Genomic DNA, 17,864 nt, shown 5'->3' with positions numbered 1-17,864 from the left:
GACTGTAGAGCCTTTGGTTTATTTCTGGGCTCTCTGTTGTGTTCCATTGGTCTATGTGCCTGTTTTTATGCCAGTACCGGGCTGTTTTGATTACAGTGGCTTTTTAATACAGTTTGGTATCAGGTATTATGATCCCTCCTACTTTGCTCTTCTTTCTCAAAATTGCAGCTGCTATTCAGGGTTGTTTATGGCTTCATATAAATTTTTGAAGTGTTTGTTCTGTGTCTGTGAAGTATGCCATTGGTACTTTAATAGGTATTGCATTGAATCTGTAAATTGCTTTGGGTAGTATGGACATTTTGATGATGTTAATTTTTCCAGTCCATGAACAAGGTATATGTTTCCATTTGTTTGTGTCTTCCTTGATTTCTTTCTTCAGTGCTGTGTAGTTTTCTGAATACAGGTCTTTTACCTCCTTGGTTAGGTTTATTCCCAGATATTTTATTTTTATTTTTGCTATATCAAATGGGAAGTTTTTCTTGATTTCTGCTTTTGCTGATTCATTGTTAGTATACAAAAATGCCTTTGATTTCTGGATATTGACTTTATATTCTGCTGTTTTGCCAAATTCATTTATTAGGTTGAGCTGTTTTTTGGGTAGAGTCTATAGGATTTTCCATGTACACTATCATGTCATCTGCAAACAATAACCGTTTTGTTTCCTTCTTTCCAATTTGGTTGCCTTTTATTTCCTTTTCTTGTCTGATCACTGTGGCTAAAACTTCCAATACTATATTGAATAGAAACTAAAAAAGGAAAACCCACAGATTTGACTATATAAAAATCAGTCTATTATAAAGAATTAGTTTCTCTACTTTAATACAATACTTGAGAAGTATTTTTTTCATCTCCAAATTCAATATTTAGTAGATTTTTCTCTTCCAGTGATTTCATTGTTCTTACGTGTTTTCAAAAATCCCCTTGTAACTGACTTTTCAGTAGTGACTTACAATGCCTGTTCATTGGAGGAATGTATTCACAGAGAGTTGCCAGGGACCTGGCTGCTGTTGAGATACTGTTTCATATGTCAATATGACTTCATTTCTGGAAGTTCTGTTCATCTATTTATTCCTGATTCAATAAGATACTATTTCAGTTTTTTGAGGCAAATATATATATACATTTTATTTTAGAAAAAAAATACAAACAGCTAGTAAAAATATAAAAAGATTTCTAACCTCACTGATATTCAGGAAAATGCTTACTAAAATGATATTAATATATAATGTTTGGCCATTCAGATTGGCAGATATAAAGAAGAATGGTAAAAGCCAACATTGGCAAGGATGTACAAAAATGAATTTGTTTATATACTGTTGGTAGAAATACACATTGACATGATACTTTTTGAGAGTAATTCATTAATATCATATTTTTAATAACTTTAATACAAATAGTACACTTAATACCTTTTTGGTGGAGCAAACTTCCATTTTATAGTCTTCTTTCTCAAAAACCTTTACTATGATACTTTTCTTGGATGACTTTTGTCGAGAGTAAAAATACATTTCTTACAGGTTTTAATGGAAAAGCCTTTCAATGACAAGTTCCACGTAGGAATATGGCATGTTGTTCTACATTTTGATTTTTTTATACATATATTTAATGTGTAGCTACATTATTGCCAGTTTTCACTAAGAAAGCAGTGCCATTTTATGAATGTTTCAGATTCGTTGACATTATGCCTTTTATCTGGTTCAACTAAAGATGTGTTAAACTTATAAAGAAGGACCCCCCCAAAAAAACAATGAATTTATAAAAAATTGTGCATTTATTCTTACATGTTTAAATTTCAGTCACCTTCAAAATACCCTCCATCCGATGTAGTACACCTATTGAGACCTTATTTCCACTACTCGAAACAGTTTTTGAATTTGTGGATTTTGATGCCTTTTAGTTCTTCTGCCGTTTTTGTTGTTGTTGTTTGTTTGTTTGTTTCACTGCTTCTACACTGGTAAAACATTTCTTTTTGAGGACTTTTTTCATCCAGGAAAAAAAAAAGTTGCTAGGGATGAGATCGAGTAAATAGGGTATGGAGGTCATGCCTTTTTTGGGTCAAAAACCCAAACCCAGCAGGGGTCAAAACCTGCTGAATACTCAGCATAGTGTGGGCAGGTATGCTCATGAATCACCTGTCATGAAATGGGCAAATGTGTTGTAAGAGTCTTCAAAAAAAAATCAACGGAAGCCAAATGCAACCTCTCACAACAGCTGGTACACTGATACAGATGGGTTCCTACAACACTGACCTAGTGGGGGACGTCTGTACTGCAAAGGGCCTGCCCTCTAGAAAATAATTCTGGTTTTTTTTGGGGGGTCTTTCCTCATATAGTTCAAAGGTTAAATAAAACAGGCATATTCAACCATTGCCATTTTCCTACATAGAACTAAATAGACTATAATAGGCTTTCTTTATCATAAACAAGTAGCTTACTATTTGCTTTTGCTCAGAGATGAGGCTATTACTTGGATAATTTGAAGTTTAAAAAAAAAATTTAGGTCTTTTCTGAATAGACACATCCTTTTCACCAGATTACTTCATTACTATACCTGATATGCATCAGACCTGTTCCCCTTCTGCTAATAATAAATTGTAGCCATCTCTAAGAACAGAGGCAAGGATGATATTATCTCTTTAGCTGCTAATACTGGTGTTCATTCATCACAAGCACCAAAAGCAGCCTCACACCAAGGCTCAACCTATAAGGCAAAAGCAAAAATCTAAACTTTGATATCTGTACACTTGGTCAACTTCTGTGGATTTTTTTATTGATGTTCAAGTACAGTTGTCTCCATTTTCACCCCACCACGGCTCCCTGCCCCACCCATCTCCACCTCCCACCTTTGAACCTACCCCTTTTGATCTTGTCCATGTGTTCTTTATACATATTCCTTGATAGTCCTTCCCCTATTATCTCCTCCCTCCCTCTACTCTGGTTATTTTCAGTTTTTTATTTCAACGTCTCTGGTTATATTTTGCTTGCTTGTTTTGCTGATTAGATTACACTTATAGGTGAGATCATATGGTATTTGTCTTTCACTGCCTGGCTTATTTAACTTAATATAATGCTCTGCAGATCCATCTACGCTGTCGTAAAGGGTAGGAGTTCTTTCTTTCTGCTGTGTAGTATTCCATTGTGTAAATGTATTGTCAACTTCTGTTCTATTTAAATGGATTCCACCTGGATACATTTTCAGTCTGGGGAACAGTAGTTCATGTATCAAGTATTTCCCTCTTTTAAACACTGGTAAGCGTCATGTCCTTTATATGGAAATGGACAAACAATCCTTATGAAGGGCCATCTACCTCTATTAAATATTACCATGTATCTTGGTAGGTGTCTGAACATTGGAAATGACTCATCAGTTGTGGTATGCCCAGTTTTATAAGGGAATTAAAAGCTCTGTTGTGTTGCGGCCTTTCCTTACATAAGACTGCTGAATTTTACCCTCTAGAGTGGTTTGTTCTCCCCCTTATACCTGAAGGGAGTGGAGAGGATAAAATGGATGTGCCTGCTCTCTCTAAGATAGGGAGTTGGTATGTGTGTTGATTAGGGAAGGCAGGACTCATTTGTCCATAGTTCCTTTCTGATCCTAGTGTCTGCCACGCACTGCGAGCCCCTGGGCTGTGCTCCTGTCTTCACAGACTCGCCGGCACTGGGCTCCATCACAGCACTCCCAGGTGTCTCCAGTGGAACCTTAGTCCTTTAAAACTGGTAGACACATAAGTCTGGGGATAATGCCTGGTATTTTGTACTTTTTTAGGGGGTTACAATAAAAGGTTCTGAAGTTTTGTCCTAAAGAAACCTCCTCACCTTTGTTTATCCCAGTGTTTCTTGATTTCAACCAGGAAGCACATTTTAAAAACAACGGAAATAAAACCCCTATGTCCAAGAAAAACTTACACTTTAGGGAGTGCAGGTCTCTAAGAGTGCTTACTTTCCACATCATGCCCCTCTGGAATAAGTTGCTTTTTTTTTTTTAGTAAATAATATAATAGCTTGAGTGAGCAAGCTAAATTTGGCTGTTGTATTTCTCCCTTTGGAAAGCATGCACTAGGACCTGTCAGCATCACGCCTAAGTAAACCATTTAAGATGTCTCAAAGTCAGGGTTCTTTAAGGCCAGACTCCTAGGAACTTCTCCGTGAACTCCTCCGCTGAGCTGCTTGCCTCATGGTGGCTCCAATACCCTTGTCATTTCTGTGTTTGAAATAAAACAAAACAAAAACTACCCTGAAGTAAATGTGATGTTCTCAGGGTTGTTTCCCTCTAAATTCCACCTGACAGTCCTTCGCTTGGGGAAATGAAACAACAAAACAGTAAATGTTATCCCCAATCATGTGATACTTCGAGTGTTGGAAGCTAAATGGCATTTCTCTTTCAGTTTTCTCTTTTCCAGGCTCAATACGTAAGGCTCTTTTAACTGTTAGTCGTGTTAATTTTCTAGGTCAGTTTATCCTCCTGGCTGAGTTTCCTAGACGTTCTGTGGTTGGTTATTGTCTCCTAAACCAATGCCCCACACTGCATAGTGTGTTCCAGATGTGGTCTGGCCTGTCCCGGGTACTGTGGAGATGCTAGCTTACCATGTTGTGGAGATTACATTTCTTTGAATATTCATGCAGACTCGTATTATATTAGTTTTCTCTAAACGCATCACATTTTTGGCTCATGCATTTTTGGTCAAGTTCAATTTTCTGATCTTTTCATTTGATCCTAGACTTTTCTCTTTTAATCACTGCCAAGTCAGGTCTTTCTTCCCACTTAGAACTTGATTTAATTTCATCTAAATGAAGGCCTTTAAGTATGTAAGGCCTTAAGTAAGTATGCTCGTTAAATTTAATTTTGCCGATTTTTGGCCCACTTGGCCTTGATTCTCACATTTGTCCTATGAGGTTTCTGTGCTCTAGGCTTTGTATTCTCTTGAAGTTGTTCTTGTGTCTAACTCCAAGTCACTGATGAGGCTGCCTACCCAGAGCAGTGTGCCACCCTGCTGGAGGCCTCCTGCAAGGGATTTGTCTATTAATCAAGTGCAGAAACTGCTTTTCAAACAGCTGCCAGTGGACCCTAATAGCCGTGCCTTCCAGCTGTTGGGTCATTAGTTTACTCAGGGAGGCTATTTTCTGAGACTCTCAGAAGCTCACTTGGAAATCATAAACTGTGCCAATTACAGTACCCTGATCTACTGCCCAAAAACCTCTTCAACAGCTAGAGTAGCTGAGATGACGTTAACTTGACTGTTCCTCCCTCTTTCCCACTACCCCTTCTCCTTCTTGTTTTTTAATGTTCACATGATCTCCTTGTAATTCATTCTAGAGTTTTGCTAGGAATTGGAATTGGTTTTATTGGACCATTATTTCTAAAATTTTCCTTGCCTTTAAAAAAAAACTGGAATGTTCAATTAACTTTTAATGTCTTTGCAACTCCATTTTCCATGATGCTTTTGAAATAACTGACACTACGTTGAAGATTATAGTAACAAGTTCCTTTAGAATTTCTGTGTGTGGTGTGAATGGGTCTGGAGGTGTGACTTACTCCTGAGTGCTTACATGGCCATTCTTGCACCACTATTCCCTTTTCATTGATCAAAGAGTGTTTGCCTCCCTGTAAAAGACGTGCTTTGATCTCAATATTATATCATTCTTGTGAAACAGTGGCTTACTTCATTATTCATACTCAGTAGCAGGAGTTCTTTCTGTGGCCTTTAAGCCTTTATGAGTCTCATCACATTCTAAGCACTGTAGGCCTTCCAGGTCGTAGTAGTGAAAGTTGTCATTAGTACAGTTGTTATTAGTAGAATAGGGTTTGCCCTGTATTTTTGCACACTTCATTTTTTTAAGTTTAAGCGCATCACAGAACACTCTAATCGTACTACTAATTTAGAAACTATCCTCCTTTTTCTTCCCTGAGATTATTAGCAATTACATGATGAAATTTAAAGTCTCGGACAATGGTTACCTATGCCTAGAGCTTCCGATTCTTCCTGAGGTAACATGGTGATTTTCTTCCAAAGTTCCTGGCGCTTCTGCTTCCCGACAGCTTCTTCTCCAGTAGTCAGAATTGAGCCCAGGATATCAGGGCTCCTCCTTGCTTTCCGTACTTCTGGAGAAAGGGAGCTGGGCTTGGTCAGGTGGTCTGCCTGTCCCCGCAGAGGGGGTGGCAGAGCTGAGCCCCGCCGTGGTCCCACTTTCTCTCTTTCTGCTCGAGCACTCCGTGTGGCTTCAGAATCTTTTCCAGAAACACTCGATTCCTGTCTGTCTACTTATTGTTTGTCATAAGATAATGTATTACACTATTTTAAAGAAAATTCTTAACTAAAATAACATTTCATATAAATTTTTTAACAGTACAGCTAATTAAGACCATTGGTAACAATTAAAACACATGTAATAAACTCATGGTGTTCCTATGTAGAATAAAAAGCTTATCTCTGAGCTTCATTCTATGTATGACTATATTAGTTACTCTTTGCTTTTTAAAAAATGGGACATTTTCACACCTATGTGTATTAACCAGTGCTTTCAATATTAGCTATGTTGTGTGGTTTTAAAATTCGTTTTGAAATATGAAGGCCTCTTTTATCTAGTTGAATAGAAAATATCAAAGGGAATAATAAAATCACCAATCCTACATAGGCAGGTCAGAAAAGTTTAGAAGTCATTGTGAGGATTATTTTTTATAAACTAGGTAGATAGATGTGGTTAGGGACCTGTGGCAAGAATGCCCAGGATGACCCCCAGGTGTGAAGATTTGTTAGGACGACTTTCAGGACCCAGCATACAGACCTGCACACATGTGGCTACAGTTTGTTACAGCAAAAGGATGAAAGGAGGAATCTGCAAGGACAAAGGTGCATGGGGGGAAGCCTAGAGGGAACCAGGCCCACGTTGCTAAGATTCCTCTTCCAAATGGAGTCATACAGAGTGTGCACAATTCCTCCGGCAACACACTGTGACAACACTGAGACTCTGTCTGCTAGGGAACATTGCTAGAGACTCAGTGCCCAGGATTCTTATTGGAAGCTGGTCACTCACGGAGGCACCCGCTGTCCGACACATCTCAGAATTCCAGGCTTCCAGAAAGAAAGTTGGTGTTTATCATAAACTGCATCCTGGGTTTTGGTTTTTTTTTTTTTTTTACATTTCAGCAAACTATTTTGGGAGTGGTAGAGGCCTGTTGAAATTCGAGTTTCCAGGTTCCAGCCAAGCCCCAGCCTTGCCAACTCAGGCCTGCTCCGTTAATGCCTTTCGGCACCAGGCTCAAGGGTGTTCTCATGGGAAAGTAAGGAAAGAGATCAGCATAGTCAAAATGTAAAGCTAACTTTTCAAGTTGCTTCGAGATCTCTTGCTAAATTGGCGTAGTTTATGGCTACAGATCAAAATGATCACTCTTGGAAGTCAGAAGGTCAGAAGTAACAGTGACTGCCCCTCAATATATCTCTTAAGAGATATAAAATTCTTAGCTAAGAAAGAATTTACATCATTTCTGGCGGGGGCCAGGCCCACAGTTGGATAACCACCTACTTTGTGAGCAGTGTTTTGTGTACATAGCAATCCCTCAGCATTTCTGAACTTGACATTCAGCTATTTATGAGTAGCCCTAAAGCCTGTGAGGTGCCAGCGTGAGATTTTTCTGAGATGTAATGGTGAATCATGCACCAAGGCCTCTCTGCAAGGAGCTCATCACTAGGCCTGGCAGTGAGCCGAGACTGCCCAACCTCTGCACTTCCATACTGTTTATTCTAGTCATAGTGGGAGAATCCACTTATTGGTGCTCATGATGCGAGTAAAACGTTCTGAGAAGTAGCCAGAATATAGAAGAACTGGGTAAACTAACAAGTGGAATTTGACTGTCTTCCAGATCTAAGACTTGCTAACACTGCTTGCAAATAAGAAAACAGGGTTTAGGCAATACTTCCAGGGAGTGCCCCTCTAAAACAAGAGTTATTTATCAAATGTGCTAGCAAATGAGAAGTGATAGCTCATTCATGAAGTAGGAATGGGCACAGGAAAGGGCTCCAGACTGGCTTAGGGGAGCAAGCCATGGGCACGTACCCAAGGTTCTTTGTGAAGGTCTTAAAATTTCAGAAGGCGTGGACTCCTCTGGTTGTTTGGTACATCCATTTCATTTATTTTGATTTCACTTGGTTTTAAATGCTTCACTTTATGTAAATTTCAGTCTGAAAGGATAAATATTCCAGGGCAACAGCTGATTTTGTCACTGATTCTAGTGACCCCCCCCAGGACACCAGCGCCCAGGCTGTAGCTAAAAACAGCTCCACTGCCTTGGCTGGGCGGGGGCGGTGGAGGGGTGCATAAATCGCTAATGATATATGTAGTTCTTTCTTGTTCTATATGTATATATAAAACCCCATTTATCTTTGTTATTTAAATGAGAACTATTGGACTTTGGGATTTTTTACTGATATCTTAAAAGTGCTAACTGGCATTGCCATGGGGTGCTTCAAAGATACCTGCACACCTTCCTTACTGACCCTTACGCTATTTTCAGGTAGTGACCTTCCAGCTATTTACCTAGCCCCAACCCTCCCTCCAACAAACTTACATTAGATTTTTAACAGAACAAACCTCTCAAACTGACCGTAGTGCCATCTTTTGGGTGAATAAAGGACTTCCTGGCAAACAGCTGCACAGGAGGCCTTTAGTTGTCTTCTTTTCTTTCCTTTTCCTCCTACCTGTACAGTGGCATGTGGCTGCTGAATTTCTTCTCCCTTTAAGACAAAGGGGAGATTGAGAACCACTCAACATTAGGATGATAATAACCTACATAAAACTCACTAACGACACCTTTCAATGAGCTGTTTCCATGGCAGCTGGCTTTTGCCACTGTCTGTTCTCCTGGCTGCTATGTGGTTAATAGTTTCATTTTTATTAAATAACCATGTGGCACATATCACTGAAGTATAATATATCCCAATTCTCAAAGTTCATTTTATTGTAAAGAAAATATAGAATTAGAAATAGCTAGATTTCCGTCAGCATTTACCTTTATTCAAATGCAATTTACAAAGGACTCAGTGGAGATTCAAAGAGATGTTTAATTTTACAAAGACACTGGCTTCCGAAGGCCTTGGGTCAGCCTGGACAGGCATCTGCTCACTGTAGTGTTCCTTACTTATTTGACAGGCATAGATGAAAGTTAATTTTTATTATGATATGAAGATCCCTGAAAGGCATTTCTTAATGAAATAAAATTAATTGCTAGATGTCATGTCTTTTGTCACTAAAGAATTCAAATAGCAGAAATTAATGGGGCGATCACAATGTAAGGTATAAAAATGTCCAGTTGCTATATGATACACCTGAAATGAATATAACTAATATAACATCATATACCACCTATACTTAAACTAAAAGAAACTTCAAACAGGACTGTTACTCTAAAAAAGTCTTTATTCTTTTTTACGTTCTCTTATTTAAGCTTACATTTACCTATTTTATCTCGTGTTACGTGTTAAATATCCTCGCCGAGTCAGGGTCACTTAGATAATGGCAGTGCACCGTGTTTATCGTACTGTGCTTCTTCTCCCAGACTCAACGATGAGGCACGGAGGCTCATTGCCGAACTGGGGAGCACGTCTATTACCAGTCTTGGTTTTAGAGACAACTGGGTCTTCTGTGGTGGGAAAGGCATTAAGACAAAAAGCCCTTTTGAACAAGTAAGTGTCTCAGATTTTCATCATTAATGGACAAAAGTAAATTGTGTGGAAGTGCACAGTTGTTTGAAACTTAGAGCAGACATTTAATATGGTCAGTCATTTTTGTAAGTTCTTGGTAATCAGTTATTCGAAATAACCATGGTACCATTTAATTTCAAAATTTAAGAATTCAAGTTCTACATGGGAATGTGTTTTTTCCTACATGGTAGCGCATATGACTCCTTTTACCTTAAACCTTGTAGGAAGCATCAGTTATTAAAAATTTTATTTGAGCTTTTGATATAAAAATCAACTAAGTTTGGAAATACTTTAGAACTTAGTAGGATATAAGACTTTACCTTTTGGCCAACAGATGATTCTTTAAAAAACATCCGCAGTGTTTAGTTCTTCCAGCTGTTATTTGAAGGTCTGCCACTACGTGCCAGGCCCAATGGTCGCACATTTGATATATCGAATAATAATTTATACAGACTCCTTGTTGACAGGAGTGTTATCGAAATGAGGGCACTGAAGTATGTTATTACAGATGAGGAATTAACAGAGGTTGTTAAATTGTGTACCGTGATCCTGTTCCCACAGCACATAAAGAACAATAAGGACACGAACAAATACGAAGGCTGGCCGGAGGTGGTGGAAATGGAAGGGTGTGTCCCCCAGAAGCAAGATTAATGTGGAGAAAATTCAAGGACATGCACTGTCACTCTTCCTGAGAGAGCTACAACAGAGAAACCACATGTACATATTTCAGGAGCATGCAGCCATCTCGGTGTGTGCATGAGCATTCTCTTTTGATATCAGGATTATTTATTGCTAACGTAAATAGATTCCATTGTAAATAGTCGTCATAATGAGTGAATCACTGTACCATTTCTAAGAGATTTCTCAAATAGTACAATGTTTAGACTGCTATGGAAATGACATCTTTTAATTCTGAAAGCATACTCAATAACTGAACAGATTGTGGAAGGTACATTGATACCTATACTGGTTGCTGTGAAAGTCTATCATGGAATAGTACGGATTGGATTTGAGGGAGACTTTCATGATAGTACCTTGTAAATCACAAAGATGTTGGGCTGGTCACGTGTGCGGTGTTACTTTCAGTCTGGCTCTCTTGCTGTACATCTCATATTAGACTTTCCCTTCCTCCCCAAGAAACCTAGAAATAAAATGATGGGAAAACTTGTAGCAGACCTGTGAGAAGCACAATAAAATTCTTTTTTTAATGTACACAGTAAAAAGTAAATATATAAATGTAGGTGGCTTTCTGGACTATAGCTTGCTGGATTTTGCTTAGCAATGTGAATAACTTGATTTGGGGTAAGCTGTTTAGAGAGAGGGTGGAGGTGGCAACTCCACAGAACTGGGGGACCCCCCCAAGTCCCTCCCTGAGCCCTGTCAGTGGAGAGCAGTACTGGCATATATTTTCCTTATTTAATCATTATCGGCATCAACAAAGTGGTTTGGAAAGTGGCATGCTTTCATATCACAATAATTGTGATTTGTAAACCAAGAAATGAATTTTGCATTTACTTCACTTAACTTCACAATAGCAGTTTTTGCCAGAAGATAAATTTAGTGACATATTGAGAAAAGAACCTACTTACTGAATAGACTGATAACATTTATAAAATAATTTTATTTGATACAAGAATGACTTTATACCCAATTCTAGATAAAAATAGAGAGATTTAATGTTTTTGTTAACTTCAGATGTTCAGTAATTGACTCAAGTTTTTTATTATTTTTTTAGGCCATTAAGTACTTATTGTGTAAGAACTATCTTAAACTGGAACATAAACAGATTTAATGTTCAAACTGTTGTTCACATTAAAAGGCAGCTCTTAAAATTGAGTCTGAATTTCAAATGATTTGTATAAAAAAAACTGAAAGCAGTATTTTTCATTTTGCTGTAAACCAAGTTGAAAGCTATTCAGCTGTTTCTTAAATACTAATGAGGTTGCGGTACTTTTCTTCCCTTCAAGCTGAGTGTAATTCATGAATAAATGCACCTTACAAGTTCAACAACTTTTGTAAACTTTTCAGACTTTGGTGCTTACATGCTAAATCACCTTCAGCATGTGTATCTTGACGTTTAAAATACTTCCCTTAATTCTGTAAATTATAAAGTTTTTTACAGTTCCAGAGACTGTGAAATAAATGTTGCATTTTAAAAAGAAGATAATGAACATAGATACTTTCAGTTTTCCATTGTGAATTTTTTGTACTATCTAGCAAAATAATATGCCTACAGAACTTCATATTAAGGTTTGCCAAGTATTCATTGTACTGCTTAACGTGTAAAATGTATTTCATTCCTGGGGTTAAAACACACCAGTATCCTCAGGATATATCCTAACATGTATAGAATTTAATTATCTAGGTAGCAGGACATCCCTTTCAAGATAAAGATTATAAAATGATGCATAGCTTTGTAAAGGAGTATAAAAAATGTTGAAAGAAGGGACAAAGATTAGTTATGTAATCGCTTTGGTACATTTTGCTTTTGTTTCAATCCTATCTTGAGTAAATTGTGCCAGTTTAACTTTGGAAGCAATAATTTTACTACATTTTCAGATGCCTTTTAAAAATCAGCATTATACCTGAAACAATGTTTATTTAATGTTAAGAATTTTCTTTATTAAAACCAGAAATTTGGCATGGACACTTTGGTATTTGAAATTGTGTTTAAGGACCTGTGGATGAATATAGTTTTTGTTTGTAATCATAGATGCTTTCCCAGAGCCAAGGGTGTTACGTCTACTTATGCTGAACAAAGACAGTAGGACAGTAAGTGATAATTTGGGATATTAAAGAAAAATTGAGCCAGTCTTTATATTCCTGACTTTAATTTGTTTACAGCAAAACTCATCATTGTTCTTCCTATATTTTATTGTACCTGTTTTTAAACGAATCAGCTAACATTTTATAACTTTATGTCAGATGAAGCTCAGTGCATTCAGCCTGTATTGTACTTTATACACTAACAGTTTATACATATCAATAATTCGACACCCCAAAAAAGATGATAGTTATATTCAGCTTGTTTAACACTCCGTATTTTTATTTATTTTTTACTTTTATTGTTTCATCATCCCCAAAGGATACGTGTATTGATTTTAGGGGGAGAGGAAGGGAGCGGGACACAGAAACACACCAGTGGGCTGGTTGCCGCCCATGTGCGCCCAGCCTGGGGCTCACACCCACAGCCTCTCACTGGACAGGATGACACTCCAACCACCCGAGCCACCAGCCAGGGAAGTACTCCCCATTTGTAAATGAAAGAATGAGAAATTATTGTATTGCTGTGGCAGTTAAAACCGGAATGTATTTTGAACCCTTAAAAATAAAAGGAAAAATTGCTCATGTTCATCAGGGAAGAGATTTGCCCCGTAGCCTCTTTGACCGGCCTTCGGCAGCAGTCAGGGCAGGGAAACTGAGTTGTGGAATCAAGTGCCCAAGTTTACCTTTTCTAAACATTCCTAAGAATAATTCTTTTGCTGTCTCTTCCCAGGATGACTTTTCTGTCATATACTTAGATTTTCATGGTCGCATGTCAATGGCTAATTAAATCTCCATTTTCCTCAATGCTCCCTCAGTTTAAGTAGGTCTTGTCCTCTCCTACAGCTTATCGCCCGGTCCCCCATCCCCTTTTTTGAGTTGTAGTCAAATTGAGGTGCAATAGTATGAAAAGCAGACAGGCCTGGTGGATCGGGAATGTCAGTCAGTTGCTTGCCAGCTTGGAGGGAGCAGCAGACGATAGTGCAGGCAGCGTGGTGAGAGCCCATCCCGGAATCGGAGCCTTCCGCCATCCTGGGGAAGGCCAGACCACCGGAGGGCAGCTACATTCAGGAAACACTTTCCACACCAGGATGTCTCTTCCAGGAGTGCTCAGAAAGGGAGAGAGATTGGCCAGCCTTTCTGTTGCATACAAGAGAGGGGTTTCTCTTGGGTTTGTTCCTTAGGCAGTTTATAAGCAATCAACATAAGGAAGATAATCCCCCCCCCCAGCACAGAGAGTCCAGGGGTACCACTTGCTGCTGTTACTAAACTCACTGTTCAGCTCTATGTAAATTATGCCTACCACTGGAGTGCAGTGAATATTTAAAGAATGAGCTGAGGCTCTATTGCTAGAAGATACTGCCTTTCATTAGGAAAAATTGATTTATGAACCTGTAAGCTCCTAATGTTCCATATAATCAGACCATATTTGTTTCACTTGATAGCCAGAGAAAAACAGGTGCCTAAAATTTGAACGAGAATTATGGAATGAGACACTACAGCATACTGGTGAGGAGTACAGACCTGCCTGAGCGTGACTGTTCCACTGTCACATACGAGGACCTTGAGAAAGTCGATATTCTCACCTGTAAGGAGGAATAATACTGTTTGGTGACCAAAGTGTCTGGCAGGCACTACTCATGAAACGCAACTGCTTGTATTTCTGTGACCATTCACTATGACTTGTTAGACTAGGAATGTTTAGCCCAAGAGAAAAGTCAGCTTCTCTAGCTTTCCAGCCCCATCATACCGGGTGTTACGGTCTGAAGGGCTGTGTCCCCCCAGAAATCCATATGTTGAAACCTAACCCCCGATGCGATGGTGTTAGTTGCTGGGGCCTTTGAGAGGTGATGTGGTCATGAGGATGGAGCCCTCGTGAAGGAGTTTAGTGCCCTTATAAACCAGACCTGAGAGCTCTCTGGCCCCTTCCACCATGTCAGGACAGAGCGAGAAGATTGCTGTCTGTCAACCAGGAAGCAGGCCCTTGCCAGAAACCGGATCTCCTGACACCTTGATCTTGGGCTTCCCTGTCTCCAAAACTGAAAAATAAACTTGTGATGTTTATAAGGCACTGAGTCTACGGTGTTTTGTTAGAACAGCCTGAAGGGACTAAAACACCAAGCCTCAAGGGAACCATTAATAACTCGGGCACTAAGGTTATAGAAGATGCAGCTACTCACCTGAGGTTCCTCTTGACCTCCAGGCCTCAGAGTATATACTTCCTACCCTTCCACTCACTGCAAACTGACCACAAACTACCTTTCACATGCAGAATTCAAGTTTTTGTGTATCTTCAGGTGGCTAACATTTCCAATGACCACATGGCCATATAACAGGCAGTGTTTTTCTATTTCTTCCTGTGGCCATCCCAGTTGAGGATCCTCATAGGGGAACAGGGCTGAAGTACCAGTCTAGGGGAGCACAGAACGATAGATCTTGATTCCTGCACTTAATGATCTAACTACCCACCCAACTCCTGCTCGGAGATGGGTGGGATAGCCATCAGGTCAAAGGAGATGCAGGGACTGAGCACCCTCACACACCAGCATTTGCTTCTTGTACTGAGGGCCTACGAAGTTTCTTACCCTAGGCAGCCTGGGCAAGAGAGGAATCCTAAATGGGAAATTTGAGTTTTTTGCTTTCTAGGATCAACACAACAGTAAGTCTTATTTGAAATTTATACATTTGACTTTCAAGCACATTTTTTGCAATGCATTATGCATTCAAATGCAGTTCTCCTTGTCCACTGTGCTGTTATTACTGCTTGAATGGGACATGATCAGATGAACAAGCTCATAAGCTCAAACTCGGGCCAGTCAGTTCCCTGCCAAGTCTGAGCCTTCTGTGTCACCAGTGGAGTACAATGGCCAGTTTGGAAACCAACTTCTATATACCCCTCTGGATGGGAAGCCTGATTAGAGAAAAACTGATTTTTTGACAAGCGTAGAAATAAACTTCAAGGAGAATGTCTTGCAAGTGCAAGCTCTGAACAGAGGGGAGATTTAAAAGCAAACAGTGCTGAGCCCTATAGTTCAAAATAGGTTCCATTTGTGTAGAAGGCAGTAGGTAGTCGCTGAGAGTTGTGCTTCTCGTGGGCAGACCCTGGTGGAAGACGTGGAAGGGCACAGGTGAGAATTTCCTTGGTGTGAGGAGCAGCACCAGGCCTTAAGTCCTGTGTGTCCCTTACCACGGGGAGTGCAGGCTGCCCCCCAATAACTTCCTGCTGTCCTTTAGAGAGAGGACCTGAGGTTTAAGATCAGTAAATGAGTTTCTACCTTGACTGCTACAGAAATTTGAAACTTTTAACTCAGGAATGAGGTTGAAAGCCAATTCTTGTGAACCTGTTAACATCTTGCAAGGGGGTATTAAAGTTCTACAATAGAAATACTCTGTTGGAGCAGATTCCTTATCACAGCTCTGGGTGTGTGGTACATAGTCACAGTCACAGGAGTTGTGGTGATTGAAATTTTGAGGTTGTTATTCCTAGAGTCAACAAATTTTAGGGTGTAGTTTCTCAAGAAATAATAAATTGGGCATCTGAGGGCGGGGAAGAAAAAGGGTCCAATCCAGAAGAGGAAGGACTTCCTCATTCTGAATAGTGAAAGTTTTTTTCAATGTGTAAAATTATTTAGCCTGCACCTATTAAATGGGGGGGGGCATGTTAATGAGGATTGATCACTCTCATTTTTTAAGTTTTCCCATTTTGCTGTTGTATGACATGCTATTTCTTGCCTTGCACAGAGCCTTGTGAGCTATATTAGTTGTCTGGCAGGAAGTTTGAGATGAAGCAAGTACAATGAACAGAACTTTAAAGTTACACAATGTTATATATTAATTATATCTCAAAACTGAAAAAATACAACTGACAGAAAAATTTAAAGAGCTTATTTTAAAAGTAGGGATTATATATTAGAAATATAGAGGTAATAGTAATTACTGACGTACATTTTGTATAGCTACACCTTTCCTTGGTTCATGATGAGTCTGAGGTATGTGTAAATGTATAGAGTTCAATTTGCTGATAATTCGTCTTTAAGCAAAGAGTAATCAAGCTGCAGGGGCATCTTTCCTTTTCTTAGGGTAAACATGGCTGGTATTTGGTTGTTACTAATGTGCAGAAGGGAAGGCTGTTGGCCTCCATGGACATGAAGCCCTGAGAGAGGAGACTGGCAGTCTGACAGAGGGAAACAGGCCACCCAGTATCCACCTCTTTCTGCTTTCCCAATTCTCCACAAATCAGATCCTTTCACTCATTCTGAAAATTAAAAGGTCACATATAAAGCTTCAGTTTGTGTTGACTTGGTCCACATTCATTATTACTCTCCCTTTACAACCAGGGGGAGAGGCTGCCTTTTCTAGCATGACTTTGTTTCAGTTTTTAATCGTGCAAACCATCTCTCGTGGTTTTTCTTTGGATGTGAATGTAAACCATTACCAATGGTAAATTTCACCCATCTATTAAAAATAACACCTTATGTAACAATTGGCTGTAAGCACGACAATAAAAAGGATGTAAGTATTTATTTAATGTCGCATTAAATTAGCTTGATCTATACCCCTAGTCATTTCCTTTTGGAATGATTGTTAGGCTCTTGCAGAATCCAACTGTGAGCCGCGCTGGGATCTAAAATAGCAGGCAGTTGAAATCACTTTGAGCTTAGAAATCGAGAGGCAGCGTATTTTAATTATATTTCATGGAGCATTCTAAGATCTCCATTCTCCCATCCCTTTACTCCTCCTCAGCCAAGTTTATAAAACCAAACCATGAAGGAACATCCTGCAATTTTCATTACATTCACAAATCCTTCAAACTCTTTTAAATGATGTACTGTAAACTCAGTGTACTGACCATCTTATGCTGCCAGATGCACCGTAATGATAGGATAGTCCAGGGCACAGACCCTGAAGCCAGCCCATGTGAAGCGGGTTAGCTGCCTAACTCACAAATACTGTGTTTCCTCATGTATGAAATGTGGAACCCAATAATGGTGGCTATTTTCAGAGGTTTTGTGAAGATCAAATATCTAGGTATACATAATTAGAACAATCCCTGGTGCATAATAAGTGCTACCTAAGTGTTTACTAACATGATTTTCTTTTTCAAAGGAAATGAGTCCTTAGGGTACCCCTGTGTCCCCTTTCATGCTGTGCCACACGCATTTGTCATTCTCAGTTTACCACATCATCCTGCTCCAAGAAATGTTATGACTTATCACATCTGGTCTGTAGTGAAACTAATTTTTTTTTTAATCAAGACATCTTAGCCAACTTTCCTTAAGAAAGGCTGGTCTTGAAGAGTATTCATGGTTCCTGGAGATGTGATTTTAATTTTTCTTTCCTCAAGTCAGCTAAGTGGATTACAGTGTTCTGGATAAATAACTAACTGGCTCCAAATGAGCGGTTTAAT

The 17,864-nt window shown here is 39.2% G+C and overlaps 1 protein-coding gene across 2 annotated transcripts in view; it reads left to right on the top strand.

The window, feature by feature from the left end:
- Positions 1-12,341, top strand: part of FAM3C (FAM3 metabolism regulating signaling molecule C) — a 53,481-nt gene extending 41,140 nt beyond the window's left edge. For both annotated transcript variants that reach the window (XM_037139678.2, XM_037139676.2), the window contains exons 9-10: positions 9,550-9,676; positions 10,256-12,341. In XM_037139678.2, coding sequence (XP_036995573.1) covers positions 9,550-9,676; positions 10,256-10,345 — 217 coding nt within the window. In that variant the 3' untranslated portion in view covers positions 10,346-12,341. The remainder of the gene's footprint in view (positions 1-9,549; positions 9,677-10,255) is intronic.
- Positions 12,342-17,864: the final 5,523 nt, after the last annotated feature.

Source organism: Artibeus jamaicensis, unplaced genomic scaffold (genome assembly GCF_021234435.1).
Source record: "Artibeus jamaicensis isolate MK-2021 breed Jamaican fruit bat unplaced genomic scaffold, CSHL_Jam_final contig_540, whole genome shotgun sequence".
Taxonomy (NCBI): Eukaryota; Metazoa; Chordata; class Mammalia; order Chiroptera; family Phyllostomidae; genus Artibeus; species Artibeus jamaicensis.
The sequence above is the reverse complement of the archived record's forward strand: the minus strand, read 5'-3'. Positions and strand labels throughout refer to the sequence as shown.